The 23,139-nt window shown below is 42.5% G+C and overlaps 1 protein-coding gene across 3 annotated transcripts in view; it reads left to right on the forward strand.

Annotated features, from left to right (window-relative positions):
• Positions 1 to 14,761: 14,761 nt before the first annotated feature.
• The window catches only part of ufl1 (UFM1-specific ligase 1), a 44,158-nt gene continuing 35,780 nt past the window's right edge, over positions 14,762 to 23,139 (forward strand). For 2 of the 3 annotated variants that reach the window (XM_041188231.1, XM_041188233.1), the window contains exons 1-4: positions 14,762 to 14,981; positions 19,795 to 19,940; positions 20,829 to 20,857; positions 21,611 to 21,708. In XM_041188231.1, coding sequence (XP_041044165.1) covers positions 14,905 to 14,981; positions 19,795 to 19,940; positions 20,829 to 20,857; positions 21,611 to 21,708 — 350 coding nt within the window. In that variant the 5' untranslated portion in view covers positions 14,762 to 14,904. The remainder of the gene's footprint in view (positions 14,982 to 19,794; positions 19,941 to 20,828; positions 20,858 to 21,610; positions 21,709 to 23,139) is intronic. The other variant, XM_041188230.1, reaches the window with a different exon arrangement.

The raw sequence follows: 23,139 nt of genomic DNA on the forward strand, positions 1-23,139 counted from the left end.
TTTGGCAACAGAGATCATTATGTACTCCCCTCTCCTGTCAAAAAGAGCATGAGTCACCTCCCTTTTCCAGTATTGGCCAGCAAACTGGGAAATGTTAGAGATGTCACCTGCTCTAGCATGGAAGGACCCTGATACAAGGAAGGTCATTGTTCACAGCTACTAACTACCATCCTCACCCTGAATCTGAGGTTGCAGGTCTGCCAGCAAAAGGTGGTGGATATTTCAGTGAGCACCTCCTTTATAAAATGGAAACATCACACATACTGTTCAGTGCTGAGACTGAGTAAGAGAAGTGTTTCTGAAGATTCTGGGTGGATAAGTTCTCCTGCTGATAGTCCTTCTCCCCCTCCTTCTTCTGCCTCTGCAAGCAGCTTGCCCCTCTATGTTTTGCCTCTCCTCATCCTCCCTGACATGCTATTGGCCGAGGGAGATGGTAACTACAGCACCATGGTTCAGAGCAAGTGATCTGAGCAAAATCCTTATCATCAGAACCATGGCCTTTGCCATTTGCAACACTACTCTTTGTCCTTAACCAACTTTAGATAGCGGTAGAAAACTCACAACACTTCTATAAACTCATAAAGAGCAATCAATAACTAACCTGAAGATCATTTATGGTCCTGTTATCCACCTCTTCAGCTGTGCATGGTTAAGGGGCAACATTAGCTGGAGCACAGTGTTGGCAGCAAATCGCTGGTACATGACATCATTATCTGTGCTAATGTCCTCACCAAAACGATGTCTGGTGCAGTCTGTACCAGGAAAGTGTGTTCATGCCATAGACACTGTTATGCAAAACAAAATCGCACCCATTGTGTTGAAAATATGGTCACTTCGCAATAATTTTTTTTTTTGGCCAATAATCTGGGAAGTGTATCAATGACAGCCAGTGTGGATTGTTAAACGCAAATCATGTTTGACTAATTTGATTGAGTTATTTGTTGAAGTAATGGAGAGGATTGATGAGGGTGGTATGGCTGATGTTGTATAAATAGGCTTCAAAAGGCACGTGATAATAAGCTTGATAGAAAATTAAAGCCCATGGGATTTAAAGGGCATTGGCAGCTTGGATATAAATTGGCCAAAAGACAGAAAGAAGAGATGGTGACAAATGGTTGTTTTTCAGACGAGGGTAAGCCCTTTAAACTTTTTTTAAAAAAAATTACTTACCTTTTAAACTTTTCTGCCTGCAATCCATGGTCCATGTCTTCAGGCAGCTGGTCTGAAGCTAGTTCCACTGCCCACTCCTGCCCCAGACCTTGGGAAAATGGCAAAGCGCAGAATGGCAGCGAGACTTGCAGCCATGCGCCTCCACGCCATTTCTTTTTCTGGTCATGCCTCTATTTTGACCCAATTGGGACCAGGAATGTCCAGCCCATAGAGTACAAAAGTGAAAATATACAAAACCTTTATAAATCACTGGTTAGGCCTCTGCTGGGGCACTGCATTCAATTCTGGGCACCACACTTTAAAAATTATGTCCTTGCCTTGGACAGGGTGCACAGTGAGAAAATAGTGACCAAAAGAAAAAGGTAGACGTATAAATAACGAAATCAGGGAACAGAGGGCAAAGTTAGCTGAGCTAGAGATTGAAATCATTGCGAATGAACAAGTGATCAGTTCAGAGACTTGAGGGAAGAAGTGGCAGGCAAATGTAAAAAATGAATGTATGTAAGGAGAATTCCAGTTGCGTGGCCATGACAGAAATTTAGGGCAGATATGTGCTGGCTAGAAACAAGGGACATTATATGAGAGTCTAAAGTTAAACTCTGGTGATGAGATAAAGTTGAATTGTAGACAACACTCAAATGCAAGCAGATATTTCATTACACTTTAAATTAATTGATAAGTTATAGCACAGGAACACAAAGTGTACCTTTGAACATTTTCATCTTTGTCACATCCAATTCTGCTAGCACTCCAAATTACAAACTCTACTCCCTCCTGATCCAGTTCACAAAGATGTGCTCCATCCAACTCTCCAGACTTTTAGAAAAAAAGGGAGAATTGATGAATAAGGTGTTATATAGAATCAGAGAATGGTTACAGCACAGAAGGAGGCTATTCGACCCATCATATCTGTGCTGTCCCTCTGAAGGAGCAATTCACCTAGTGCCACTCCCAAGCCTTTTCCCTGTAGCCCTGAAAATGGTTTCCTTTTCAGAAAATGATCCAATTCCCTTTTGAAAACCTCAGCCTCAGGTAGTGCATTCCAGATCCTGACCACTCACTGTTTGAAAATGTTTCTCCTCATTTTTCCATATTATATATATTTTCATTTACTCCAATGCAATTTCAAGAAAACTTTAGTAGGAGATTTTATACCTTTCCTGTTTGCAAATTACTAGTTAGGTTTTGTTCATCCTTTGAGGTGAAAGTAGCCACTTTCATCATCTGGGGTATTTAGTAGGGTTCCTGTGGGTACGTAACCGACTGCTTAAGGCTAATCTGTGCGCAGCAAGTTCTGTTGCAAATACGACAGGATACCACGGATGATTAAATTTTGAATGAGTTGTTGGTTTGAGATTTCCTCTCCTTGTGCTTTATCTCTGCATCTGATATGTGCTTGCTTTCAAAGGAGGCCACACCGTTGTTTATTTATTTGTGCCAAGTGCAGCAATCCTGGGCGAGCTTCCCCCAGGACTTGTAGCTGATATCAAAACACCTAAGTGAAATCTTCAGAGTGTCCTTGTAGCGCTTTCTTTGACCACCATGAGGGCACGCCCCAGACTCAAGTTCTCCATAGAAGATTCACTTTCGTAAGCAAGTGTCAGGCTTTCTGGCTATATGACCAGTCCAACTCAGTTGTGATTGTCTCAATATGCTGTGGTTGCTTGGCATGCCAGCTCAGGTGAGCAGTTTAAAATTAATACAGCTAAGTTGGAAACTGAAAAATGATTCTGAAAATGTATCTGTACTGATTACATTTGGAAACTGTACTGCTGCTGCTTCCTTGGCTTCGGGTAAGAGGCTGGATCGTTACAGTATTGATGAAAAATGCAAATCAAGATCCAACCAACTCTAGTAAGCAGGAAAATGAGTGCACTTTGGTGCATCTTGTGCTTTTTCACTGAAAGTTGTTGTAAAAAGCACAAAACATGCATGTGCATAGCATCTTTGTTGATAAGTAATATTGTAAAGTAATGTTCAAAGTTCCTGTTAGTATTATATGAGTTAAAGGTATTCCCCCATTTTAAAGTGCATTCTAATAGTGCATTTTCATTTTAGCGCTGTTTGTAAATTAGGGAAGTTTCCCAAATAGCAGTGCCTATTTTTGTTTTAACGTGGTTACTGTACATGCTCAGTCTTTTTTTAAAACTGCTACTTCCCTCTCCCAACCCTCCTGCTTGTTGTTTCCCTCTCCTGGCCTTTCTGCTCATCCCTTCCCTCTCTCTGTCCTCCCACTCGCCCCTTCCCTCTCCCAAACCCTCGCTGCTTCCTGTTCTCTGCGCCTGTCCCGTGGCCCCATTTCTGAGGCTCAGGAGAGGGGCAGCAAGAGGGAAGGAGAGAGCGAGAGGGGCATTGAATGGGAGGGAGGGAGTGGGAGAGATTCAGGGAGAGGGAAGAGGTGAGTGAAGGGTCAGGGGAGGGAAACAGTGAGCAGGAGGGCTGGGGAAGGAAATGGCGAGTGTGTGGCGGTGGGGGGGGGTGGGGGTGGGGGGTGCGGGGGGGGTGGGGGAGTTGTGTAGGGGAAGGAAGCAGCAAGTAGGAGTACGGGAGGAGGTAAGTTGCAAGAGTGGGATAAGTAGAAAGAGTTAGTAAGTTAATAAGAGAATTTTTGGGCCAATTAGATTCAAGGCAGCTAATAGGTTATAAATGTAAGAATTACAGATCAGGAATGTAACCAACCCTTATTACATGTTTGCTTCTGAAGAAATGGTTTTCATTTAGCACACGTTTTTTAGGAAAACATTAGGAGTGTTAACTAAGGGATTGCTGTATTGTAATTCTACATGTATATATGGGAAGCATCTTTATTGATGAGTAATACGGTAAATGTCATGCTCAAAACTCCTATTACTATTATATGAATTATTGTAATTGTTCAAAGTTCTCAGAATGTCCCAACGATCTTGAAAAAAAATTCCTGTTTGAAATGTATGCTTGGGTCAGATCTTCCAGTCAGCGGTGATGATGTTGTAATCGTCACTGACTGCAAAGACAGTTACGAACTTACTTTTTCTTGCAATTGCAGTGGGTCTTCTGATCCCAGCTGCAGCAGTGATCCCTCGCCACAACCATCCTGGCAGAAGAATGCTGAGCGCAGGTGAGGTGAGGTCATGCCCCTATTTCACCACAGCAGCTGCCATATTCTGGCAAGATTTTAAAGGTCTTAAGGGTTTTAATGAGGTTAGGGGAAATTGAAGTGAGTGAGTGAGGGCGAGGACAGGAGTGAATGATGGGGGTTAGTGGGATTGGGCCAGAGTGAGGGAGGGTAACTTGTTAGGAGTGGGCAGTCAGATTGGGAAATAGGGTCTGGGGTTGGACGGTCAGGTCAATGGTTGAGTTGGAGGTGGTGGGGTGGGTACTTTGGGCGTGGGTAAGCATGTGTGTTTTGGGCGGGTCAGTGGGGGAGGGATGTGCTCCGCTGTTAAGTACTGACCTATGGCAGGATTTTTCAACAGAACTATGCTCACATAAAAATCCTCACATCTAAGTAGCATCCAACTAAGGTCAGTGCCAGAGACATTTTCAGAAAGGATCAGGCAATAAGTGCAGATGTATATGTGTCAGAACTTCCACATGGTTGCGATATGCAACAGCAGCACATACCTCAATGTAAGCTGCTGTTGGCATCAGACAATCTGACCCATTGCGCTTAAATGTCCTGGATTCCCAGGATTTTGAAAATCTACCTGGGACTGAGTTTACTTCAGACCGAATTACTCCTGGCGCCATGTCAAAGTTATCCAGTAGTGAGGATTAGAAAATATTTAAATGTTGAAAAAAGATGTCAAATGTGACTTGTTAACATTATCAGCCTGATGAATAGATAATGGTTTCCAAACATCCTTCACCTAATATATTTTTTCCCTCTTTTTCCAATCAAAGCACTGGGGTACATTGTCATTCATAATTTTTGGACTGTAAGATGAAGGTATGTTGCAGTCAGTGTAGTAATTCAACAATCACACTGATTCTGGGAAGAATGTCTGTAACATTACAAAGCCATGCATTTCAGTATGAACCTTTTTAATTTTTATGTACGTTATACTTAACCACAGGTAAGGTGGGTAAGTGGATATATGGGTGAAGTGGAGAGGTGGTAAGTAGGTGAGGTGGGTAAGCTGGTAGATGGGTGGGGGTTAGGTGGGTCAGGAAAGGTAGGCAGGTGATCGGGAAAGGCAGTCAGGTCGAGGAAGATAGGTGGTTTGGGTTGGGAGGGTAGTCAGTTCGGGTTGAGAGGGTAATCGGGTCAGATTGGGAGGTTATTTGAGTGGGGGGTGGGCAGTCGGGAGGGTAGACAGGTCAGTAGTTAGTCAAGTGGTCAGGGGTGTCATCGGATGGTCAGGGAATCGGCCGGGAGGGGGGGTGGTGATTGAGGGGTCAGTTGTGTAGTAACCCTGATGATAGACTTGGTTTTAATTTGTGTAAAATTTCCTGGCTAGCTACCCAAATAAGTACCATGGATCTATCCAAAGCCCCTGACTCTTAATTAGAGTCAGTGACAAAGGTCCCAGGGGACAGGGGAATTGCCCATCGGAAGCTGAAACTTCCTGAAAAATTTCCACATAGATCTGTGCATCAGGACTTCCACAGGGTCCCAACACGCATCTTAAGTCTTACGCCCAGTCTCCAACGATCTGGAGACCGGATGATTTGACCCCATATTGTGAGTTACTGCAAAGAAAGACATTGTCAGTATTGTCGTAGTAATTGATTGTGGTAGTGGACTCCAGTATTAGATACTTTACAGTACTCTGTACTAGATTTGGGGGGGAGGGGGGGGTCACCTGACCTGGATTGAAGGTCAGATAGCACATGTCAGAAGCTGTCTTGATAGAATTCAGTTACTGCAGATATGTGTTTACATTAGGAAAGTGTGTTATCAATAAAATTAGCTCAGCTACAATGTTGACGGCTTGTGCCCATCATTGAAACAAAAAACAAGACATGGTGTCAGAAGTAAACTAAATGCAACAATGGAGGTTCTGAAACCAGCAATAGAGCTCATTTTGGAGGGAAATCTCGCCAAAAACTGGAGGAGGTTCCAGCAGTGATTCAAGATGTACCTCACAGCGACGGGCAGTGATAAAAAAGACCCTCAAGTACAGTCCTCCATCTTTCTTCACATAGCCGGGGAAGCAGCCCTAGAAGTCTGTAACACATTCACATTTGAAAGTGATGAAAAAGGAAATGGCTTGAAAGAAATAATGGAAAAATTCAAAGCCTATAGCGGCCCTAAGAAAAACATCACGTATAAAAGATACAGGTTTTTACATGCACGTAAGGCAGTGACAACATTAGTATGTAACTGAGCTGAGAAAACGAGCTAAATCATGTGAATTTGGAGAGCTTGATAAGTCACTCATCCGAGATAGAATAACATGCGGAATCGCAAATGATACTGAAAGAACGGCTTCTCAGAGAAGTTGATCTCCCTCTGGAGAAAGTAATAAATATCTGCAGAGTGGCAGGGACAACGAAATGCCAGATTAAACAGATGACAGGAGATGATAAGCCGCACATGGTCAAGCAGTTAGATGCAGTTAAACAGAAACAACCCCAGGGAAGAACAAATGGACAGTTTTTTCTTAATTCATTCATGGGGTGTGGTCTTCCCTGGCTGGGCTAGCATTTATTGCCCATTCCTAGTTGCCCTTGAGAAGGTGGTGGTGAGCTGCCTTCTTGAACCGCTGCAGTCCATGTGGTTTAGATACACCCATGGTGCTGTTAGGAAGAGAGTTCCAGGATTTTGACCCAGCGACAGTGAAGGAACGGTGATATATTTCCAAGTCAGGGTGGTAGTGACTTGGAGGGGAATTTCCAGGTGGTGGTGTTCCCATCTATCTGCTGCCCTTGTCCTTCTAGATGGTGGTGGTCATGGGTTTGGAAGGTGCTGTCGAAGGAGTCTTAGTAAATTCCTGCAGTGCATCTTGTAGATGGTACACACTGCTGCTACTCTGTATTGGTGGTAGAGGGAGTGAATGTTTGTGGATGTGGTGCCAATCAAGCGGACTGCTTTATCCTGGTCATTGTCAAGCTTCTTGAGTGTTGTGGGAGCTGCACTCATCCAGACAAGTGGGGAGTATTCCATCACACTCCTGACTTGTGTCTTGTAGATGGTGGACAGGAGGTGAGTTAGTGCCACACGATTCCTAGCCTCTGATCTGATCTTGTAAATGGTAAACCCCAGAATGTTGATAATGGAGGATTCAGTGATGGTAATGCCATTGAACATCAAGGGGGGATGGTTCGATTCTCTCTTGTTGGAGGTGGTCATTGCCTAACACTTGTGTGAATCAGAATCACAGTGCAGAAGAGGCCCTTCGGCCCATGAAGTCTGCACAGACACGTGAGAAACACCTGACCTACCTACTTAATCCCATTTACCAGCACTTGGCCCATAGCCTTGAATGTTATAACATGCCAAGTGCTCATCCAGGTACTTTTTAAAGGATATGAGGCAATCCGCCTCCACCACCCTCCCAGGCGGTGCATTCCAAACCGTTACCACCCTCTGGGTAAAAAAGTTTTTCCTCACATCCCCCCCTAAACCTCCTGCCCCTCACCTTGAACTTATGTCCCCTTGTGACTGACCTTTCAACTAAGGGGAACAGCTGCTCCCTATCCGCCCTGTCCATGCCCCTCATAATCTTGTACACCTCGATCAGGTCGCCCCTCAGTCTTCTCTGCTCCAATGAAAACAACCCAAGTCTATCCAACCTCGCTTCATAACTTAAATGTTGCATCACAGGCAACATCCTGGTGAATCTCCTCTGCACCCCCTCCAGTGCAATCACATCCTTCCTATAATGTGGCAACCAGAACTGCACATAGTACTCCAGCTGTGGCCTCACTAAGGTTCTATACAACTCCAACATGACCTCCCTACTTTTGTAATGTATGCCTCGATTGAGAAAGGCAAGTGTCCCATATGCCTTTTACATCACCCCACTATCATGCTCCTTTGCCTTCAGAGATCTATGGACACGCACGCCAAGGTCCCTTTGTTCCTCATAACTTCCTAGTGTCATGCTGTTCATTGACTATTTCCTTGTCAAATTACTCCTTCCAAAGTGTATCTCCTCACACTTTTCAGGGTTAAATTCCATCTACCACTTTTCTGCCCATTTGACCATCCTGTCTATATCTTCCTGTAGCCCAAAACATTCAGCCTCACTGTTCACCACCCGGCCAATCTTTGTGTCATCCACAAACTTACTAATCCTACCCCCAACAAAGTCATCGATGTCGTTTATATAAATGACAAATAAAAGGAGACCGAGCACAGATCCCTGTGGTACGCCACTGGACACTGGCTTCCAGTCATTAAAGCATCCTTCTGTCATCACCCTCTGCCTCCAACAACTAAGCCAATTTTGAATCCACCTTATCAAATTACCCTTTATCCCATGTGCATTTGCCTTCTTTATAAGTCTCCCATGTGGGACCTTGTCAAAGTCTTTGCTGAAATCCATATAAACCACATCAACTACACTACCCTCATCTACATACCTGGTCACCTCCTCAAAAAATTCAATCAAATTTGTTAGACATGACCTCACTCTGACAAAGCCATGCTGACTATCCCTGATCAAACCTTGCCTCTCCAAGTGGAGATAGATACTCTCCTTCAGAACTTTCTCCAATGGTTTACCTACCACTGACTTAAGACTCACTGGCCTGTAGTTCCCTGGCTTATCTCTAACCCTTCTTAAATAGCAGAACCACATTAGCTGTTCTCCAGTCCTCTGGCACGTCCCCCATGTGGTGCAAATGTTACTTGCCAACTTCAGCCCAAGCCTGGATATTGTCCAGGTCTTGCTGCATTTGGACATGGACTGCTTAAGTATCTGAGGAGTTGCGAATGATGCTGAACATTGCGCAATTGTCAGCGAATATCTCCACTTCTGACCTTTTGATGGAAGGAAGGTCATTGAATAAGCAGCTGAAGATAGTTGGGCTGAGGACACTACCTTGGGGAACTCCTGCAGTGATGTCCTGGAGCTGACGTGACTGACCTCCAGCAAACACAACCATCTTCCTTTATTCTAGGCATGACTCCAACCAGTGGAGAGTTTCCCCCTGATTTCCATTGACTCCAGTTTTGTTAGGGTTCCTTGATGCCACATTCATTAAAATGCTGTCTTGATGTCAAGGGCAGTCACTCTCACCTTACCTCAGGTGCTCAGCTGTTTTGTCCATGTTTGAACCAAGGCTGTAATGAGGTCAGGAGCTGAGTGAACCTGGCGGAACCCAAACTAGGCACCAGTGGCAGGTTATTGCTAAGCAAGTGCCTCTTGATAGCACTGTTGGTGATCCCTTCCGTTACTTTACCGATGATCGAGAGTAGACTGATGGGGCGGTAATTGGCTGGGTTGGATTTGTCCTGCTTTTTGTGTTCTGGACATACCTGGACAATTTTGCACATAGCCAGGTAGATGCCAGTGTTTTAGCTGTACTGGAACAGCATGGCTAGGGGTGCGGCAAGTTCTGGAGCACAAATATTCAGTACTATTGCCGGAATATTGTCAGGGTTAATAGACTTTGCAGGATCCATTGCCTTCAGCCGTTTCTTGATATCACATGGAGTGATTTGAATTGGCTGAAAACTAGCATCTTTGATGCTGGGGACCTGCGTAGGATGCTGAGATGGATCATCCACTCGGCACTTCTGGCTGAAGCTGGTAGCAAATGCTTCAGCCTTATCTTTTGCATTGATGTGCTGGGCTCCTCTATCATTGAGGGTATGGATATTTGTGGAGCCTCCTTCTCCAGTGAGTTGTTTAATTGTCCACCACCGTTCACGACTGGATGTGGCAGGAATGCAGAGCTTAGATCTGATCCGTTGGTTGTGGGGTCGCTTAACTCTGCCTATCACTTGCTGCTTATGCTGTTTGGCACGCAAGTAGTGCTGTGTTATTGCTTCACCAGGTTGACACCTTTTTAGGTACGCCTGGTGCTGCTCCTGGCATGCCCTTCTGCACTCTTCATTGAACCTCTGTTGATCCCCTGGCTTGATGGTAATGGTAGAGTGGGGGATATGCCAGGCCATGAGGTTAGAGATTCTGCTGCTGCTGAGGGCCCACAGTGCCTCATGGATGCCCAGTCTTGAGTTGTTAGATCTGTCCTGAACAGTGTGAACACAAAAGGAACAAAACTGCTATTAAAACATTTAAATACAGCCAATGCGGAACAGTGAATTTACCATGTAGTTGTCCAGCCTACTGAAAACAGTGTAAGAACTGTGATAAACTAAATCACTTGCTAAGATGTGTAAATCGAAGAAAGTGCACACTATTGCAAATGATAACACCAACACTGAAACTGAACTTTCTGTTGGTGCAGAAGCAGCAAATTCCAAAGAAGTCGAATGGAAGCTTCGTTTAAAAATAGCCAACATGATGGTGAATTTCAAGCTTGACACAAATGCACAAGCGATTGTCATTCCCATAAGCCTGTGTCGTAACATAAGTAAAGAAAAACAGCTAACGATAACAAAAGTGAAGCTGTCTACTTATACAGGTGAAAAAATCACTGTAGAAGGCAAATGCACGATTAAAGTGAACAACAAAAAACAGGCTCAAGCACTTCCATTCACAGTGGCGAAAACTGATGCAAAACCCATTCTTGGAATCGAAGCTTGTGAAAATCTGCAGCTAATCAAGAGAATAATGACTGTCACCACTGATGACATCCTGAGCAAGTATAAAGATGTGCTCCAGGGGATAGGCTGCCTAAAAGAAGAACACACCATCAAGATTGATGAAACTGTGACACCCAAAATACACCCGCACAGGAAAATACCAGTAAATTGAAGAACCGACAAAGTGGGTTAATCCAATTGTAATTATAGAAGAATCAGTTGGGAATCTGTGAGTTTATCTGTATGCCAGAGATCTAAACCAGGCAGTGCAAAAAGAGCCTTACCTGCTGCCCACCATAGAAGAGATCACATGTAAGCTAGCTGATGCTAAATACTATTCAGTCTTGGATGTGAGTTTAGGTTTCTGGAAGATCAAGCTGGATGAACGCAGCTCCTATCTCTGTACCTTCAACACATCATACAGGCAATACAGGTTTTTAATGTTTACCTTTTGGTATTAATTCAGCTCCAGAGGTGTTCCACAGAATAGTGAAGCAGCTGTTTGAATGGTTAGAGGGTGTGAAAACCTATATTGACAATGTGCTGGTCTGGGGAGCCTCATAAGAAGACACAACTACAGACTGAGGCAGGCACTGGCCAGAGCTAAAGAAAGGAACCTCAAGTTGAAGAAGCAAAAGTGCAAAATAGGTCTTCATGAAATCAAATACTTGGGACATGTGCTAACAAGTGAGGGACTGAAACCAGATCCGAGTAAAATCGAAGCAGTTGTGAACATGCCAACCCCAGAATGTAAGAAAGACTTGGAGAGGTTTTTGGGAATGGTGACCTATCCTGGGAAATTCATTCCGAACATGTCAGACCTGACAGCATCTCTCAGAGAACTTTTACAAAATGGTGTGGAATGGCTTTGGGAACAAAGTCACCAGGAAGCTTTGACCAGTCTGAAGAGAACACCGACACAGGCACCAATGTTAAAGTATTACGATGTCAGTCAGCTGGTCAAGATCTCAGTGGACACTTCAAATTCTGACCTGGGAGCAGCTCTCTTGCAAAATGAGGCACCAGTGGCAAATGCTTCAAAGGCAATGACTGAAACACAGCAGTGGTATGCCCAAATAGAGAAGGAAATGCTAGCAATTTTGTTTGGCCTAGAATGCTTCCACCAGTTTGTCTATGGCAAAAACATGGAGGTAGAGTCTGATCATAAGCCTTTGGAAGCTACAATTGAAAACCCCCTAAACTGTGCACCACCAAGAATCCAAAGATTACTAATGTGTCTGCGGAAGTACCAGGTCAGAGTTAAATACAAACTGGGCAAAGAAATATACATCGCATTTGTCTGTCACATGCATACCTACCCATCATGAAGGAAGAGGATAAAGAATTGGAAGCATAGGTTCACATATTGATAAAGAACTTACCTGTGGCAATAGCCAAACTGGGTGAGATTAAGGAAGTGACCAAGAATGAAGCCACCCTGAGAAAACTGCAGCAGATTGTGAAAACTGGCTGACCCACACATCGGAGCGGAACCCCTTCTGCTGTACAAGAGCTCTGGAACTTTTGTGAGGAACTTCATGTAACAGAAGGAATACTTTTCAAGGGAGAAAAGGTCATAATTCCTGCAACACCGAGGAAAGGATTGCTGCAGTGCATACATGAAAGTCACCTCAGTATAGAAATATGCAGGAGAAGAGCTCGAGATGTAATATATTGGCCTGGAATGGGAGCACAAATTGGTGAAATAGTGAATGCTTGCACAGTGTGCTAAAAGTACAGTAAGTCGCAACAAAAATAACGACTTCAACCACACAGTGTTCCAGAGAGCTGCTGGCAGAAAATTGGAGTGGACTTGTTCACATTTGACAACAGTGAGTTACTTACCATGGCATACCTGAAGTGCTTATCTCAGATAACAGTCCACAATTCTCAGGCACTGAGTTTCACAAATTTGCACAGTTTTGCCACATTACATCACGTCCCAAATATCCACAGTCCAACAGAATGGTGGAACTTGCTGTGCAGACCTTAAAATACCTGTTGAAGAAGACAAAGTCGAACCCCTACCGGCTCTGCTGGATTTCAGGAATACTCCATTAGTAGGCATTAGATCATTCTCAGCACAGCTCCTGATGGGGAGAAGACTAAGAACTAAGCTTCCAACTGTTATTTCCACAGCTAGTGAGTGACAACTTGCAGGACCTGCTCAAACTGAGACAGCAGAAAGAAACAGTACTTTGATTGAGGTGCTCGACCTCTACCTGACTTTAACATGGGAGAGACAGTGAGGATTCGACATGAAGGGATCTGGAATCCTGCTGTTGTTATAGGAATCACAGGAGAACCAATGTGTTACATGCTGCTGTCTCCAAACAGACAACAGTGCATAAGAAACCAGAAATGCTTACAGGAAATTAATTAAATGCAACCATGTTCTGGACCAGAAAGTGTAGCTGAAGATCAAAAACCAGAATGCACCAGTGAAGCAACAAATAACCAAAGCCTGAGTCCTGACAACTATCCAAGGGCTGATAGTGACACAGAGCTGGAGAAGGACGCTTGTCCTTCAAAATCACCTCTGTCACCATTCAGAACATCCAGTGGAAAATTGCGAAAAAAAAACCACAGAGATACAGTGATGAGTAAAAGACAAAGCAGACTGACCAAAACAGAGTGAGAAAGAATAGATAAAAGACTTTGTGTACTTGAGTTGTATAATAGTTTTTTTAAAAAGGGAAATGTCATGATAATAGTTAATTGTGGTAGTGGACTCCAGAATTAGACACTATACGGTGCTCTGTACCAGATAAGGGGTCAACTGACCTGAGGGTTGAAGGTCAGATAGCACATGTTGGAACCTGTCTTGATAGAATTTAGTTACTGCAGAAATGTATGTTTATGTCAGAAAAATGTGTTATCAATAAAGTTATCTCAGCTACAATGTTGATGGTCTGTGTACATAATTGAAACAAAAAAAAAAGACAGTAATAATTGAGGGACAAGTCGGTCCGAAGGTAAGTCAGCATGTTAGTCAAGTGATTACTGTGCTCAGACCTGCTGAGTTTTTCCAGGTATTTTTGTTTTTGTGCTAGATTTCCAGCATCCACAATATTTTGCTTTTATCTTAGTGTTTAATGCCACCTCTCTTCAAGGAATGTCTACCTTGAAGAAGTATTGCTCTTCTCTCCGACAGGATTTCCGCCTATCTCTTTCGCCTTGTTCCACCTATTACTGGTCCTCTATCCAGCTCTACCTGTCTCACCACCACCACATCCCCCCCCCCCCCCCACCCTTAAACCAGCTTATATTTCATCTCTTTTCTATTTTTCCTTAGTTCTGATGAAGATTCATTTGGACTCGAAACGTTAACTGTGTTCCTCTCCGCAGATGCTGTCAGACCTGCGGAGTTTTCCCAGGTATTTTTGTTTTTGTTCACTGTATCAGTAGGTTGAGTTCCAACATTGTAGTGTTAGAAAGATGGAAATATCCTTGGGGGAAGGGGCCAAAAGTTGAGAAGCTAATAGGGTATGATCATACCACTGGGGCTGCATGGAGCTCCAAATAACGATAAAAATACAGCAGCAAAGTACCTCCTATAAATTACCCCAGTTTCTCCTATATATTATCTCCAGTACTTTGCACCAGTACTTCCAAATATTACCCAATACTTTGACCTCCTTTAAAATCACTCTGATTTTTTTTCCCAAACGCTTCATGTTGCAAAATCTGAGCATGTTCATAGAACGCCTTGATTAGTAAATCCGAGCACTGAACGGAACAGCCAATCAGAACACTGAACAGAATGACCAATCGGAACACTGAACGGGACGGCCAATCAGAGCATTGAACAGAACGGCCAATCAGAGCACCGAACAGAATGACCAATCAGAGCACTGAACAGAACAGCCAATCCGAACACTGAACGGAACGGCCAATCAGGGCACTGAACGGAACGCCAATCAGAGCAGTGCAAAGCTGTCCCCTGACGAGGTTGTGAATTTGTTGACGTGTGGCTTTGTCGGAGCGCGAGTGAGCGGCAGATGGAATGTGAACGTCACATAGCGCTGATTTCGGAGGCGGCTCTGTGATCGAATACAGCTCGGAGCACGAGATAACTTAGACATCTGTGAGCCATGGCTGCAGACTGGGACGAAATCAGGCGGCTGGCAGCCGACTTCCAGAGAGCGCAGTTCGCAAGCACCGTACAGAGGTACCACTACATACCCTCTACATCTGGTAGTACCTGCTTTCCAGGTCAGGCCTACGCCTGGGCAAACTTTTTTCTACCCTTTCGCAGTAACCGTAGACTCCCTGCAGGCTCGGACTGGCGAGAGCTCCCTTTCCAGTCCTTAAACTCTTGCCCGAAGGCCTCTCTCGCGGAAGAGTTTGCGAGAGTTTAGGGGTGGGAGACAGATTGGCTCAACTCCTTTCGTTTGTCAAATTCGTTTTCCTAGTTATAACGCACGGCCTAGCCGTTTAGGTTTGTTGACCAACATGAAAAGTTGAACATTGAAAGTTCGCATCAACAATTGCGTTGTTGGAAGACATGGAGCATTCAACTTGTAATTTTGTTTCAGTAAACATTCCAAACCGAGAAAAATATGAATTTGAAGAAACGTAGTTTCAATTAGCTTGGAGATTGGGGCTGTCACCATATGTTTGGCGAAGTTACAGTAATTTAAAGTTCTTGGGTGCATAACAGCAGTTGGTATTTACGAAGGGGTTTTAATAATATGTCACAAGGGACTCCAGGAGCATGAGAAAAGGACATACACTGAGCCACATTTTAAATTCTTTCACAGCAAGTAGGCATTGCTGACTAGGCCAGCGTTTGTGTCTATTCCTAATTGCTCTTGAAAAGGTGGTGGCGAGCTGCTGCAGTCCATGTGATGTAGGAAGTGGTGGAGGTAGTGAATGTTTGTGGATGTGTGGTGCCAGTCAAACGGGCTGCTTTATCCTGGAGGTTGTCAAGCTTTCTTGGGTGTTGTTGGAGCTGCAGCCATCCAGGCAATTGGGAAGTATTCCATCACACTCCTGACTTGTGCCTTGTGGATGATGGACTGGCTTTGGGGAGTCTAAAGGTGGGTTACTCATCACAGAATTCCCTGCCTCTGATTTGCGCTTGTAACTACAGTGTTTTTATGGCTAGTACAGTTCAGTCTCTGGTCAATAGTAACTCCTCAGGATGTTGATAGTTGGGGATTCAGTGATGGCAATGCCATTGAATGTCAGGGGGTGATAGTTAAATTCTCTCTTGTTGGAGATGGTCACTACCTAGCACTTGTGTGTTACTTGCCACTTAGATATTAGCCAGGTCTTGCTGCATTTGGACATCCACTGCTTCAGTATCTGAGGAGTTGAGAATGGTACTAAACATTGTGCAATCATCAGCGAACATCCCCACTTTTAACCTTATGGAAGGAAGGTCATTGTTGAAGCAGCTGAAGATGGTTGGGCCTAGGACACTACCCTGAGGAACTCCTGCAGTGATGTCCTGGAGCTGAGCTGACTGACCTCCAACAACCACAGCCATTTTCTTTGTGCTAGGTATGTCTCCGACCAGTAGAGAGTTTTTCCCTGATTCCCATTGATTCCAGTTTTGCCAGGGCTCCTTGATGCTACACTCGGTTAAATTCTGCCTTGATGTCAAGCCCAGGCACTCTCGCCTCTGGAGTTCAGCCCTTTTGTCTGTGTTTTCACTAAAGCTGTAACAAGGTCAGGAGCTAAGTGGCCCTGGCGGAACACAAACTGAGCGTCAGTGAGCAGGTTATAGCTGACTAAGTGCCGTTTGATTATTCTGAGTTCTGAAGAAGAGTCATACAGACTCGAAAAATTAACTCTGTTTCTCTCTCAATAGGTGAATGGGATTTGGTGTGGTTAAGGTTACGGACAACAGAGTTATGAATGACCTCCAGTTTACAGAGGGTAGATTGTTAGAGACCAGCCAAGAGAGCATTAGAATAGTCATGTCCAGGAATAACAAAGACATGGATGAGGGTTTCAGTAGCAGATGAGTTGAGGCAGGGGCTGAAATGGGTAATGCTACAGAGGTGAATATAGGCAATCTTACTGATGGTGCAGCTACGTAGTTGGAAGCTCATCTTAGGGTCAGATGTAATGCCGAGGTTGCGTGCAGTCTGGTTCAGCCTCAGGGGGGGTTGAATTTGTTGGCTAGGAACAGAGTTTGTCATGGGGCCGGAAGACAGTGGCTTCAGTCTTTCCAATATTTAATTGGAGGAAATTTCTGTTTGTACAGTACTGGATTTTGCGCAAACAGTCTGTAGATATAAAACAGTAGAGGATTTGAGAAAGTAGATATTGAGGTAGAACTGAGTGTCATCACTCTACATGTGGAAAATGTTGTGTTTATAATACATTGATGTCAAGCCTCACTTAAGCTTGCAATTTACAACCTCTGCCTCTGGAATATGTTCAACTGCCCAAGCGGAGCTATAAAGTAAATTAAATTCAGCATGTTAGATTGTGGCCTGGAGTTTCCTCCACGGACACAATTGGGAAGATAGGTCCAAAAATTCCCCCATTGTTGGTACCCATTTTCCAATGTCAAATTACTCAAGTATTTTACCTTAAGACGTAGGAGTAGAAGTAGACCATTTGGCCTATCAAGTCTGCTCCACCATTCAGTGAGATCATGGTTGATTTGATAATCCTCAACTCTGCCTTCCTGCTTTTTCCCCATAATCCTTGATTCCCTTACTGATTAAAATTCTGTCTATCTCAGTCTTGAATATACTTAACAACCCAGCCTCTACAGCCCTCTGCAGTAAATAATTCCACAGGTTGACTACCCTCAGAGAAGAAATTCCTCCTCCATCTCTGTTTTAAGTGGGTGCCCCCTTACTCTGAGATTATGCCCTATGGTCCTAGACTCTCCCACAAGGGGAAACAACCTGCCTCATTATGCATTACCAGACCCAAAGTAGCCTGATCCCTGGTTGGATTCACAACATCATGTTCTAAGAAACTGTCCCGAATACACGCTATGAATTCTTGCTCGTGTCTACCTCTGCCAATTTGATTTTCCCAATCTACATGAAGATTAAAGTCACCCATGATTAATGTACTGCCTTTTTTACATGCCCTCATTATCTCCTGATTTATTCTCAGTCCTACAGTATAGCTACTGTCAGGGGTCCTATAGACTACTCCGGCTAGTGTCTTTTTCCCCTTGTTATTTCTTACTTCCACCCTTATGGATTCTACATCTTCCGATCCAAGATCCTTTCTTGCTATCGTACTTATTCCATCTCGCACTAACAAAGCTACCTCACAACCTTTCCTTCCTGCCTGCCCTTTCGAAATGCCACATACCCCTAAATATTTAGTTTCCAGCTTTGATCTCCTTGTAACCAGGTCTCCATAATGGTTATAAGATCATACTCATTAACCATTATTTGTGCCGTTAATTCATTTATTTTGTTCCGAATACTACGTGCATTTAAGTATAGGACCATTAATTTTGTCTTTTTACAATTTTTTCCCCTTTTGACCCTATTCGCTGCTTTTTTTAATGTTTGTACACCCTGTCCTTTCCTGTCACACTCTGGGTACCATTAACTAACTAGCTAATCTCATTAGACAAGACTGAATTTTAAAATAAACATAATTCAGGTTAAATAATTGAATCCTAAGGAAGCATTAAACCCACACCATATAATTCCTCTTTAATTATAAACATTTAAGTTTTAACTCCTTTAACCATCGTTCATACACAAGATGGATAGACCAAAATAACAGTAGGCCATTTAGCCTCTTTCATCATTCAGCGCATGCTCAATCATTTGACTTTGATTCCATGATTTTTTTAACATTTATTCATGTGTCGCTAGATGGGCCAGCATTTATTGCTCACCCCTAATTGCCCTGCCTGAGTGGTTTGCTAGGCCATTTCAGAGGGCATTTAAAAGTCAACCACACTGCTGTGGATCTGGAGTCGCATGTAGGCCAGACCAGGTAAGGACAGCAGATTTCCTTCCCTAAAGGACATTAGTGAACTAGATAGGTTTTTATGACAATCGACACTGCTTTAAAGGTCATCATTAGACTTTTAATTCCAGATTTTTTTATTGAATTCAAATTTCACCATCTGCCGTGGTGGGATTCAAACCGAGAACGTTACCCTGTGTATTTGGAGTACTAGTCCGGTGACAATACCACTGCCTTCCCGAGGTTTACCTTTAACTAACGATCTCTTATGGGTGATTTTATCAAATGCCTTCTCTAAGTCCATATAAAATACTTTAGTCACCTCTTTTAAAAAAAAATCAGGTTCATCAGTCATAACCTGCCCTTTACTACTGATGCTTTCTAATCAGCTGAAAATTTTCAAGTTGTTCAGTCAACCCATCCGGAATCAAAGACTTCAGTAATTTCCTGACAGCAGATGTCAAGCTAACTGGCCTACAGTTCTCTGGTTTCCATCTCTCACCTTTCTTATATAGCCGAGTGACATGCTCAATTTCCAGTCTGAAGGAACAGTTCTCATATCAAGAAACTTTAGAAGGTTGCAGTTAGTGGATCTGCCATGCCCTAACCACTTCCTTTGAAACCTTTTGGATGGAAACCACCTGGTCCTGTACTGGCCCATACAAGCACAGTTGGAGCATCCTCATATTCAAGAGTTGAGGGTGCGGCCTGCTTGGTGGGCAGAGATCCATCAAGTGAAGAGTTTGAGGAATAGATGAGAAGGAACAAGACAAGATGCCAAAACTGTAACTAAGTTCCACAATCTTTTAAGCCACACAATTGATTTGTGGCCAGGTTACACATCTGTCTTTAATTCTAGTTACAAACAATGTCTGTTTTTAAGAATACCTATGCAAAATTATGGAAGTAGTGAGGAATCCTTAGCACTCATTTAAGTGTTTACTGATACTCAGCATAACCCCATTTATTTGATGGTTGTAATGGTTGACTTTACGTTGCATAAACGTATTCTTGAGAACTGAAATACATGGTTTATACATCATTCTTATGTTTCAAATTTTATTTAATTTGTGCAGGTTGTCTGAACGAAATTGTATTGAAATTGTTGCTAAGTTGATAGCGGAGAAACAGCTGGATGTGGTGCACACACTGGATGGTAAAGAGTATATCACTCCTGCTCAAATTGCCAGAGAGATACGGGATGAGCTATATGTTAATGGAGGTGAGTTTTGCGCATTGGCATATAAACTAGATTTTAGCTGATACTTAGAGGTTGTGTAAGGCCTAAATGAAGGTAAGCACGAAAACCATGGCTGGGTTTTCCCAGTGCATAATTGCAGTGAAAATTTGTTACATTTCCCTTTTTTTGGCCATAAACTCCTGGTTATTTTACAACCAGTCTTATGCATGCTGGGTATTGTTAAAACAGCATAAGATTTTTACCAAATTTTCTGATTATTAAATGCGTTACATGGGCTCTGTTCCATTGAGAACATCTTTGTCAACTTGCACTTAATGGGAAATCCCCCTGAAAAAGCATCCGTATTTTTCTGCAATACTCTGTGATAGGAAATTCAATGTTAAAGACCTTGCCTCGTCATAACTCCTCTGTCACATAACATTTACTGTCTTAGTGAATAATCTCCAGTGTAAATAATTCCTAAATCACTGCTTTCTGTAAATTTTTTGTCATTTTTCTTCTCAATAATTGAAACCTCTCTGATCCAAAGTCAGAATTCAAAATATGACATTTTTAATAACACTACTATATATACCCATCAAATTGTCATTTATGTATTTTAATGCCTTTATTGAAACTTTTATTCAAAGCTCTCAGTCCTTTGCTTGAACTTGATGTTTTTGCCCCAAATTCTGAGTTAAATTTAGGAGATACCAGTACTGTATATGGATTGTTTTCTGTTAAGTTCAAACAATTTATGCATGGTATTTTCCAAAATTATATGGTTCTAATAAAAGCTATAGAGGACAGATTTCAAAAGCTTTATTCATGTAAAATTTTATTTTTTGAAAATGGGAAGCAAGAGTATTTTAATTATTTTTTATGGCACGGTTGTAAATTCCCCATGTAAGTATTTCCTTTACTTTTCAGGCAGGATAAATATTGTGGATCTGCAGAGTGTGAGTATGTTTATTAAGCACATTTTTATGTAGTTTTAGTTAGATAGTGAAAATCTAATTTTAGCTCCATGAAGGTTACAGACACTACTATGATAACATCCAAAATACAAGCCTTAGAATATGGCTGTTTAGCAATAATTGAAACATTGCTGCACTAGTAAATGTGTCTGCCTTGCAGTTCAGATGGAACCTGAATGTGATATAAAATCATGAAAAGATATTAATTACCTAGTGCTGTCTCTAGTAATGTAAAACTGGGAAATTCTTTCCAACCAGGACCTTTATATTAAAACTTCTAGGATTGATTTGAAGAAAAAAATTTTTAACAGTGCTTAAGGAAACTAAAGGCAAGCTCATTGAGCCCCATATAAGAGCACTTGTTTCTAATAGGTTTGTAAATAGTCTCTACACCTCTTGAAATTCAAAATTGGTTCAGTCTCTGCAGTTTTTTTAAAAGGGATTATGTACATGAAGGTTATCAGTGCAAATTTCTATAGCAAGTGAATTTTATTTAAAGGACAAAACTGTGCTTTAAATGATTGCATGTTACCTACAGTACTTACTGAGAACTACTTTGGATCACTTAGCTGAAAATAAATGGAGCTTTTCCGTAGAATAATATTGTATGTGTAAACAAACCTACAAACCTTTTGCATTCAAATGATTTTTCCCCAAATATTTGTGTTTTGTTCTTCATTGATTTGTACAGTCTAAAACTAAAAATCCTAAAAACCTTTTTTAACATTTTCTTAGATTCTCAATGTAGATCTAACTCACATTGAGAGCAAAGCAAGTGACATTGCCAAATCAGACAGAAGCATCCAGCTTGTCTTGGGCCAGCTGATTGATGAGTAAGTATTGACAATCTCTTGATTCTAATAGGAATTTTCTTTATCATCTTCTCAAAACAACCAGAGGATTTTCATGAAGTAAAAGTAAGTGGCAAGATTTCAAAATTATAGTGACCACTGCTTCTTTCACCTGTATCCTAAACTCTCAAACTCGTCAGCCTTCCATATACCCATTTCCTCATCGAGTTCATATTGCACGTTTTACATTCCCCTCCAGTCTTCTTTACATTGATTTTCGTCATCAAGCCCGTCATCCTCACCTGGGCTCCTGACTTGCCTCTACTGTGCCATCTCCAGCCTTCTCTTTCTGAAGTCCTAGAACACACTGTTCCCAACTATACTCCCACCTGTTCTTCCTCCTGAAGACGGTCTAGTTGGATACTAACTTCTTCAATATATTGAGAATGTATGAATAACATTCTGTGTACCTGTAACCATTGTTTGTTGTTCCTTCTTGCCCTCCCTGTCACACTCAGCACAGTATAACATTCCCTCCTCTATCCTATTTTTCCTTTGCTGTCTATATTCATGCCACTGCTCTTTGTTTCAACGAAGGTGCCTCATCGCTTCCAATGATAATCCCTTCAAATCATGCATGGTCAATTACTGCGAACAATTTGTATTTATGTAGGAAGATAGGAAAGACGCTTCCAATAGCTTAAGGGAGAAAAGATGCATGCATGCTGGGATAATAATGGAAAGATTAGTAGGCATGACTAAATGTTTGGCCAACAATGTGAATTTTAAAGACCCTTAAAGGAGGAAAGTGAAATAAAGTAGGTGAGGGGCTTAAGAAGGGAATTCCAGAAGGTGGGCCACAGGCACCTGAAACATAACTGCCAGTGAGAGAGGCAAAGATGGGCAGATGAGCAAGAGACAAGAATCAGAAAAAAGAGTCTAAAGAAACGGGATGTATGTTGGGTTGAAGGAGGTTACAGACATGCCAAGGCCATCAAGGGATTTAAACAGAAGGAAGTAAATTTTAAAATTTTTGGCATTGGAAATGGGAGCCAACGTCCATCAGCAAAAACAAAGTAATGGACAAGTGGGATTTAATGTGGAGTTGGGGAACAGCAGTAGAATATTGGATTAGCTAAAAATGGATGAATGGGAGGTTGGCCAAGAGAACATTGCTGTAATTGAATCTGGAGGGGACAAAGACATGTTTGAGGCTTGGATTAACAGACGGGCAATGGAAAAAAGGTGGAGGTGGGTGACATTAAGGAGATAGAAGTTAAAAGTATTTATGATGAAGGGGATGTGTGGTTGGAAGCTCAGAGTCAAGCAAGAAGTAGAGCTTACAAACATTCTAATTTAACCTGAGATTGTGGCTGGTTATGAGGATTGAGTCTGTGTCAAAGTTATGGAGTTTATCAGAGGGGCCAAAGACAATGGCTTCAGCCTTTCAAATGTTTACTTCAGTGGGAGAGA

This window comes from Carcharodon carcharias, chromosome 5 (genome assembly GCF_017639515.1).
Source record: "Carcharodon carcharias isolate sCarCar2 chromosome 5, sCarCar2.pri, whole genome shotgun sequence".
NCBI lineage: Eukaryota > Metazoa > Chordata > Chondrichthyes > Lamniformes > Lamnidae > Carcharodon > Carcharodon carcharias.